Here is a 10244-nt window from a genome sequence, read left to right on the forward strand (position 1 = left end):
GAAGAACTAGGTAGAGATAGTTTGGGTGGGAAACCAGTAAAACCCCAACTACTTGAAAATCCTAAAAAAACCTTTATTAAAAATAATCTAAACACTCCAAAAAAGAGTTGGGATGGTAATAAACAATCCACTCCCAGAGAAAAACGATTCCAGTCCAAAGGAAGGTCTCCTCAACGGAGAGATAGATCTCCAGAACGAGGTGGCAAGTCTCCCCAGAGGGAGCCCTCTGAGAAAAGATACAACCTTAGAGACAGGGATAAATTGAGAAAACCTGATAGATATCAAGATATTGATACACGTCCCTCTCGATCTTTTCAGACTTCCTCACAGAAATCGGAAAGAAGAGGACGGTCAGAACACAAGGAATAGCACGTCAAGTCCAAAGACAAGGAACCTGCTCATCAAAGTAAAAAATTACAATATCCAAAGAAGAAGGTAGCTAGTATTAAAATAATAAAACATGCCGAGGGTACTGAGGACACAACTGAAAAACGGAGAGTGGGCCCAGACAATGCTAGACAGCGCAGCAGAAGTGACCATAGCTCGCAAGATCTTGATGAATCTTCTGGAGACAGTAGACACGAATGAATACATTAAAGTGGAAACTGCAGACACCAGAGTTAGCAAACCCCATAAATTATACGAAATAACATTACGTATAGAGGGGGACAAGACTAGGAAAGTAAGGGGTCTCTTTTGGGATAACCTTTCGAAAGGCTATGACATCCTGTTAGCTAAGAAAGACTGGCCACCAGAGTTTGTCAGGGAGTGCCCTCATGGCGAAGAACTGATTATGCCTGCCTCCTCAAATCATATTCCAATTCATAAAGAATACACATTAGCAAGAAAATGGGCAGTAGCCCAAGCTCCTGCATTATATAAAAATCACGTAGGGTGGGATGAGGATTCTCCTCCCACACAAAATCCAGTTAAAAAAAATCAACCTACTGCACAGAGGCAGTATTCTGTTAAGCAAGAAGCTAAAAAGCAAATCAGGGAGATCTTGGATCAACTTGAATATCAGGGGGTGATTGAAACATGTACCTCACAAATGAACAATCCTTTGTTTCCTATCTCCAAGCCAGACGATTCATATCGTCTAGTTTTGGACTACAGACACCTAAACTCCTGCTGCAAAACATTTGCAGTACAAAACTCACACAGTGCAGCACTAATGAATAACATTGTGCGCAAAAAATATAAAACAACATTAGATATCTCAAATGGTTTCTTTTGTCAAAACATTGCACCTGAAAGCAGGTATTTGACCGCTTTCTCAATAATGGGGTCGCAAAAACACTTCTGTCGACTCCCACAGGGATTCAAGAATAGCCCAGGATTATTCTCAGTAAGAGTAACAGAGTTACTACAAATATAGGATGATGAGGCATTATCTTATGTCGATGACATCTATCTCATAGATGATGACCTGGAGACTCGCTTGAAAAGAGTGAACACCATAATACTTGGGTTCGCAGCTGAGGGTTACAAATTCAACTTTAAAAAGTCAAGAATTGCCCATCTAACTGTCCTGTTTTTAGGATATGAATTATCAAGTGAAGGCAAAAGCCTAGCAGACAATTTCTTAGAGAAATGTGCTGTACTCCAAGCTCCAAAAACGCTGAAGAACTTACAATCAATATTAGGTTTCCTGAATTTCGGAAGAACATACATTCTAAATTATGCAGAGAGGGTTAAACCTCTCTATGAATTAATAAAACCTGATTTCAAACAAATCAATTGGACTCAGAAACACACAGAAATTTTAAGATCATTACAAGCAGACATGTTAACTAAAACAAAATTGCAAACACGCGAAAACATACGCAACCTTGTAATCCGAGTCATCCCAGGAAGATGCGGATTCACGTACCTAACCTCTAATGAGGGAGAAACGGTACCAATAGCTTACAAATCACATTTGTACACACAAGCTGAAATAAAATTCAGTTCTACTGAAAAAATTCTAATAGCGGTTCAAACTGCTGTAGCTAAAGAAAGAGCCCAAGGCAGGAAGATAACTGTTTTAACAGGAGAATCAGCCCTTGAGGCATTAACAAGCCCACGCAATTTAAATGCTGTGGCATTAGATCCAAAATGGATACAATGGGAAAATTCTCTTCCTGCAGAAGACATGAAATACTATTTTGACCCGAAAATGAAAAAACTAGAAAATCTAGAATATGAAGAAGAATATCCTCTGCCAATCGAAGTTCTGCCTCTCGAACAGCACACATGTGTAATCTACATGGACAGATTTGCACAACACTACGATGTAGAGGAAAAATCCTACAACGCAGCGTGCGCGATTGTTAAATGTCGCTGACGCTTTGGTAAATTCAGACCATTAATTACCAAAACTGAATCACTCAGAAACTGTACAGCTAAGCGAGCTGAAATAAGATCTTTAAAGATGGCGCTTGAAAATGCCAATCGCGAATTTCCCACACTAATAGTGTGCGATTCGCATTACTGCGTCAAGTCTTACAATAATGATATGCAGACATGGATTCAAAACAGTTACAAAGATGACACAGGTGCCACAATAAAGTATAAAAAGCTTTGGGAACAGGTAGTTCGGTTGCAGAAAGAACTACAAAAGACTCACGTGATACATACAGTGAGTCATCAATGTGATGGCGTTCACGTTGCAGGGAATTCATTGACTAACAGAGCCACAGCGGAAGCGGTTCAACCGGCTTCCGTAGCCACATAAAAGCATTCTAAAAAACACAGACGGGGAAACCATGCTAGCGGTAAAAGCCTCATTAAAAGGCGACTATGGAGCATTACCCCTCGGCTATTCACTCAATAATACATACATAATTGATGCAAACTCCGCTTCTTTTGCTCAAATCCCTGGAGTGGGGGATAGAGTAATTCCAAACATGAACCAGAGAGTCTTATTAATAGCAGACGCACATATGGGAGAGGGTCTAAGGCACCAAGAGATCGTGAAATCTCTAAAAGAATTACAATCAGAATACTGGTGGCCGGGGATGAGCTTGCAACATTACTAATTTGCAAAGGATTGTCCAAACTGTAACCGAGATCGCAGTCATGAACCGGACCAGGCTAGTGCCAGGACACCTCTATTAGAAAGCACAAGGCTATCTATACGCAAAAATCCAACAGGAGAATTGCGATCCCATAAATATTAAGACTAGATTCACTTAAAATGCAGACACCAGCGCTCGGCTGACGCCAGAACTGTTATAAAAGATTTGCGAGTCTTTATCGGCACATACGCAATTGGCTTGCTACATTCTGACCAGGGTCCTGCGTTTAGCTCTCGAGCTTACAAAGAGGCCATGACCAGCATGGGCATTGCATTGCGGTACTCTTCTCCATTCCATCCTGAGGGAAATGCGGTAGTGGAAAAAAAAAACGGGACATAAAGCAATCTATAACGGCGAGGGTATTAGGTTCGGGTGATGGGTGGGTCAAACATTTAACAAGTGTCCAACGTAGTCTTAACAATCTGCCAAGAAATTCCCTAAAAGGTCTCACTCCCTACGAACTATTGTTCGGTACTAGAATGTGAATCCAGGATCTTGATTGTCAGACTTCAGTGGTAGAAGAAAAAACCTTTGATATCAAAGATCGTTTGGCTGATTTACAGGACTTAAATGAAACAAGAAGAAATCGGAGTAATATAAAGTTAAAGCCAACAGCCACTGAAGAGAAACCACCTGTCCCAGCAAGACCTGTCTGTATTCCAAAGATTGGGGATCTGGTCAGAGAGAAGATCGCGGTGAAGAAGAAATTTGGGCCTTCTTACAGAAAAGCAGTACCTGTCTTAGCTGTCAGCGGAACAAGATCAGTAGTACTACCCCCACTTGCTGGTAAAAAGGAGAACAGAGTTGTATCCATAGACCTGGTAAAACCACAATCATGTGGCCAATAAGTAGTAGTAGGCCCAGTGGACTCCCAAGAAATAGCAGAAGACCAAATTTTGCTACAATCCAAGAGGTTCAAACTGAGAGACTAATCACATTTGATAAACCTGTAGTGAATAATAAAGGACTATGCAACAAAGCCATGGGACTTGTGCCTCTTGAAACCCAAATTGCAACAGTTTGTCAATAAACACCTGTCTACAACGATGTAGCCTCAGACTATGCTAATGAAACAAAGAAAAATCCAAAAGCAAATGAAAATCCGGAAGCAATTCCAACAATTGACAGAACTGCATCTAGCTACTTCATCAATTTCGATGACTTTTCTGAAGATCCAAGTGAACATGAAGAAACGCCAGCAACAAAAACTTTCAAAGACAAAGTAACTGAACGTTTTCACCAACTAAAAGAAACATATCTGATTTCACCATGGATTGAATTTTGGATTGTGTTAGGTGTACTTTTCCTCCTGCTTTGGCTCATCATGGTTCTATGTTTGGGAAAATTCATTTATGGAACATATAGTACAATGGACACAGCAAGTCAGAACATCAACTTGGTCCTAAAGCCTCACACATCCTCTCACATCGAGAAAAGAGAACTGTCATCAGTGAACATCACAGCCAATCCAATACCCGGTGGGGTAGCATGGGACAAAACGGATTATGAAATCTATGGCCCGATTGAGCTCTTGAAATATCCACATCGGTTTAAGGTTTCCTTAAGTGACTTTGTAACACCAAGTACTTTCTGTGATGATTGGGACTTTGAAAATATTAATAATATGATGTCAGATTTAGTAATGTCAGCTAAATTCACAGAACATGATTATTTGCAGGGTTCATCAAATTATGAAGAGTTATATTGTTATAATCATTTTGGTCATCACTATTTGCATAAAACTGCTCAACCTAGAAATATTTTTAATTATAACCAATGGGAACATTGTGCAACACCGCCTAAAGACAGCTCGAAAACATTTTATGAGAAATTCCCATACTTCTCAGGTTTTAACACAAGTGATGCAGAACAGTTTTATTTTAAAATGTTAAATAAGACAGGAATGAAAACAATGTTGACAAATACTAAACTGATTTATTCTGAAACATTTTATGAAAAAATGACTACATTTGGTTATGAATTTTGGAAAAACAACATTGAAACAAAAACCATCTGGGGTTCAAAAGACTGGCAGGTACAAGGTCTAGAAGCATTACTTAGAGCCTGCATGATCCCAGAACAATTAATATTCTTGAATGACACCATTCAACAGACAACCTGTCTTGGCCTAGCCAAGATTAAAGACTTAAACAAACCGTCTGTTCCGAAGCCCATACCGGATAGTAATAGCACTACAGATGCGGGGATAGAGGATTCCCATATTTTACACCAAAACAGAACAATTCCTGATTGGAAAAAATGGTTGATCTGGCCCACAGACACAAATAACTGTCAAGATAGATTCCTGAACAAAACACAGGGGTTTAAACAGAACAGGCCAGACCCTAGATACTCCCAGAGACAACATCCAGGGATAGTTACAACATACAGTTTGGGAAATTATTCCCCGAATGGCTACAAAAATCCACACTGGCTGAAATTAAGCAACACTTGACTTTACTTAAAGACGGTGCTGACCTGCGAGATTTCATAATGGGACCTCGCAAACAGCGTCAAAAACGTTTCATAGCGGCCAGTATATACGCTGCATACAACGAAGCTTGGAAAGAAACACAAATTGAAACAGCAGAAAAATACGAGAAATTGATCGTATTAATTTGGAAAAATCCCTTTCTGTAGTGGACAATGGGTTAACGACTCTGTCCTCCGGAATATATTCACTGGACAGCATTGTAACATCTGCTATTGATATAATAGAGCAGGACTTACTAATGTTACAACATGGTCAGTCCCAATTTTATGACAAGACCGGAGGCTCCTATTATGCATTCTAATCTTGCATTTATTGCAATAGCAGCCAAATAAGTGAATAACTACAGTTCCCAGAGGGCCAGGCGACAACTGGGCCATGGGAACGAGAAAAAACGATAATACAGTAACCAATCAGCGCTTAGTAAACAGATAAGAGGCCATACTGACTGCGCAGCTTCCTCTTTTCTTGCTGCTCGCAGTCAGATAAGTGCTCTTATCCTTTGCTCTCAGTATTTTAATATTGCTTATTGTCATTACGTTTTTATTATTATTTCATTGCATAACTGGTTGTCATTGTACTTGGTTTCCAAACTTTGCGCTCTGCGCTCGTGTTTCGCGCTTCATGCGCTTCATTTCACTCCTCTGTACAGCCTGTCAGCTGTTCTCCCCCCTCCCCTCTGTCTGCCGGTGGTTTCGCCTGGGTCTGGCCCTTAGCGCGCTCGTGCTCCTTCTCACCCTGTCACATTAATCTTCCACAGCGCTTCCGAAGCCTCTATCCTCTCTGTTTTCAGCTCTGCACCGGACTGCCTCTTCCCTCACTCCTGCCCTTCACACGCCTCCCACACGCCCACAGAGCTGCTTGGTTCTTTTAACCCTTTCCTGCCACACTTTGCTGTTTGTAGCTCTGCAATGGAACATGACAGTTCCTCTGAGGATGTGCCCTCTAAGGAGGACAGTGGCTCTTTCAAACGAGATTTGAGCAAGTTTATCAATAATTCTGTGGAACATGCAGTGGATTTATCCATGCAACGTATGTCTAAAACTATGGAAAACTCAATGCTCAGCATTATGTCCAAGGTTTTGGCCCATTCTGCGGGGGAAAGCAGAAAACGTAAGGTGGACCACTCTGCTCCTGTGCTTACTTCCAAAAAATCGTCATTGTTGGTGGGCGAGTCTTTCTCGCATTTGACAGAGGACGTAGTGCCTCCCAGGCCTCCTGCTAAGGAGGGGTTTGTTGGTTCCGAGGGCAAAAAGAAACATAAGTCAAAGCACGCAGAGTCACCGGTTAAAAAACTGGTAATTTCCACCGTCTTGGACACTGACGATGATATGGCTGATGCAGACGATTTATTTGATGTTTTTGATGTGGCTGACCCTCCTTTCCCCCCTGCAAAACTTCCTAAATCTGATTCTTTCACTTTTGAACCGGTCTTTGACTCTGATGGTCTCCCCATGTTTGACCCTGCTTCCATCCATCACCCTAATTCCACGGAATGGCTTCCCTCCCACCATGTGGGAGAATATATTTCGGCCCGTCTTCGCCTTCCTCTGGAGACCGCAGTGCGGTCGAGACTTAAATCAGAATGCCCTAGACCCTCCTTACCAGAAAACATTACTCAAGTTCCCACAATTGACCAGCCCCTTCTCACATTTTTCTCAAAATTTGGCAAAGACCCTGGCAAAGGAGTTGATAAAGCATGGTCCTCCTGTCAGGACAAGGTTTTGGATGTTGTGGGTCCTCTGGCCCGTATTCTTGACATGGCAGAATCTGCCCGACTTGAGGGTACTGACCTCTCTGCCGAGGACATTTCCATGTGGGCCCAACACGCTTTTTGTCTCCTAGGCAACGCCAATTCTGCCTTAACCCACGAACGTCGCAAAGGACTCTTAATTAAATTGGATCCCAAACTTTCCAACCTCGCCCCCATGGATCCAGGACCCAAGGCCAATGGTCTTCTCTTTGGTGACAACTTGGTCCTTGACCTCAGTAGGTTTGTCTCTACCTTTGCCTCCTTGGACAAGGCACAACAATCCATTAAAAAAGTTTTTGCTCCACGTGTTTTTGGACGGGCCGGACGAGGCAGGGGTCGCTCTTCCGGCCGTCCCTACAATCAAGGCTCCAGAGGCTCCTACAATACCTCCCAGGAATACAAGCCCCAATTCTACCCTCAGCGGGGACGTGGCTTCCGTGGTAGAGGACAGAAAACATATCGCAATTCCAACTCCAACCAACAAGGTAAGCCCTTCTTTTTCCCCTCCAGTCGGAGGCCGTCTAAAGTTGTTTCTGTCAAAATGGCACACCATAAGTTCAGACCCCTGGGTTCTCAACACTGGGAGCGCAGAGCCCCTGGGAACATGAGCAAGTAGGGCATGGCGGATGTGAAGGTTGCAAAAACGCTCACCCTCCCGTAGTTGGTACTTCTCCTGGAGGGCACTAAGTGAGATAATTGCATCCTTCCCCCAAATATCCTTGATCTGTGTGATCCCGATGAGATCCCACTTATCAAATCCCTTTGTTTTCCACAGGCTGCCCAGCTTTTCGTGTTCCATAGTGGAGTGGCAAGTGTGAGCGTACCGTCCCATTGAAGATGTCGATTAGCTGCGTGCCACACATGCACTGCGTGAGCTGATGGTCCAACAAGGGAAAATCGGCCGGCTCAGACATACAACGCCCTGGTGAAATCGACCCCGGGCACCAGACATTGCATATCCGGGGTCTTGCTCCATTGCATATCCGGGGTCACCGGGAGACCCATAGACAGCATGGTTCACCGCTGCTAGCTGAGAAGCCCAATAGTACTTCCCCAAGTCCGGCAAGCCAATCCCTCATCATACCAGGGAAGAGAAAGTTTAGAGAAGGCAATGCGCGGCTTACCCTCCCAGAGAAGCTGTCGTTGAAGGGCCTCAATTTCCCTAAAGTATAACGAGGGCACCGGGTCCATTGCATTTTGAAGCACGTAGAGGAATCGGGGAAGGGCCATCATCTTAAAGAGCACCGCCCTGCCCAAGAGAGAAAGCAGTAACGCTTTCCATCACGCCACATCCTTTCTGAATCGGGTCAGCGGGGGGTCCAAGTTAATTGTATACCGCAACCTCGGGTCCAGTGTAACAAAGACGCCGAGGTATCGGAACCCCACCGGCTCAATCTGTAACGGGCAGGAACTCGGGAGCATGGGGGGAACCCTGCTGAGGACAACGAGCACCGACTTCGACCAATTAATCGCAAATCCTGAATATCTCCCAAATATGGCGAGCACGTCGAGAAAACAGATCAGGGATTCCCTGGGAGTGGTTAGGTATAATAGGATCTCATCGGCGTACAGTGAGATCTTATCCTCCCACTCTGATGTCCAACGCAACCCCCTGATCGATCGGTCCCATCGAACCCACGCCACCAACGGTTCGAGCGCCAGGGCAAACAGAAGCGGGGACAGGGGACACCGCTACCTTGTGCCTCAGCGCAGAGGAAAGTCAGTGGATTTCCGGTTATTCACCACGACCCTGGCAAGGGGATCAGCATACAAGATAAGGACCCAGTCTAAAAACGCAGGGCCGAAGCCCATCTTCCCCAAGACTGCAAACAAGTAGGGCCACTCAACCCTGTCAAAGGCCATGGTGGCATCCAGAGACACCAGCACAGCCGGCTCATGAATATGGGGGTCACCTCCCAGTATCCCGTGTAACCTCCGCAGGTTGAGGGCCGTGTTTCGACGCGGCATGAAGCCAGACTGATCGGGGTGGACCAGAGTGGCAATGACTTTGGCCAATCTCGTCGCAAGGAGTTTCACCAGAATGTTTGGCTCAGCATTGAGCAGCGAGATGGGCCTGTAGGAGGAGCAGTGCGTTTTAGGCTTCCCTGCTTTATGAATTACGACGATGTTGGCTACTCGCTGGTCATAGGGGAGCAAACCCCTCTCCTTACTCTCAACAAACATGGTCCGAAGAAACGGTGCCAACCTGTTAACACTCACTTTGTACAGTTCTACAGGGATACCGTTCGGGGCCGTGGCATTCCCGGAATGCACTCCCCTAAAGGCCTGGGCCACTTCATCAATTGTGAAAGGGGAATCCAGATATTGCCGATACTCCTCCGACAATGTGGGCATACAAATGTCATATATCATGGCCGCGTTATCTGCCTCGGTAAATTCCCCGGTGGAGGTATACACCGCACCATAATAGTCCAAAAATTCAGTGGCGATAAGTTGCGGATCTATAATCTTTTCGGAGTCACCTTTCTGTAGCTCTGGCCCATTATTGGTTTTACATCAATTTCTAGCACTAACTGAAAGGTGGTTGAAAGCACACACACACACACAAAAAAAATAAAAATAAAATAGGCCGTCTCCTACTAAAAGGCTAAAACTGTGTAGATCATTTTGGTTGTCTAACAACCATCTGCCTGTTCAGAAATCTGGGAAAATGGGGCTTTTATCACCACAAACTATTCATTGATACCATTTGCAGGGGAAAAAACCAGACGCTTTCTTCTTCAGCACTTTTTCCAAAACCCCAAAATGTAGCTGTATTTTTGCAAATTTCTGGGTCTCCTCCAGGGAAATCCACAAACCCTAGGTACCTTTAGAATTCTCAGGATGTTGGAAGAAAAGGAGGCAAATTTGACATAGATATCTTATGTGGACGAAAAGTTACAGGGGCCTAAGCGCAAACTACCCAAATAGCCAAAAAAGG

At 44.1% G+C, this 10244-nt stretch overlaps 1 protein-coding gene across 1 annotated transcript; it reads left to right on the forward strand.

Annotated features, from left to right (window-relative positions):
* Positions 1-6400: 6400 nt before the first annotated feature.
* LOC144765775 (uncharacterized) lies at positions 6401-7919 on the forward strand. The gene has a single exon (XM_078650348.1). It carries the CDS (start codon positions 6462-6464, stop codon positions 7917-7919), a length of 1458 nt encoding a protein of 485 aa, XP_078506474.1. The 5' UTR covers positions 6401-6461.
* The last annotated feature ends 2325 nt before the right edge of the window (positions 7920-10244 follow it).

The sequence above is a fragment of the Lissotriton helveticus genome, chromosome 1_1 (genome assembly GCF_964261635.1).
Source record: "Lissotriton helveticus chromosome 1_1, aLisHel1.1, whole genome shotgun sequence".
Lineage (NCBI taxonomy): Eukaryota > Metazoa > Chordata > Amphibia > Caudata > Salamandridae > Lissotriton > Lissotriton helveticus.

Coding starts and splice junctions, on each gene's coding strand:
- LOC144765775 (XM_078650348.1), top strand. CDS start 6,462: ATGGAACATGACAGTTCCTCTGAGGATGTGCCCTCTAAGGAGGACAGT.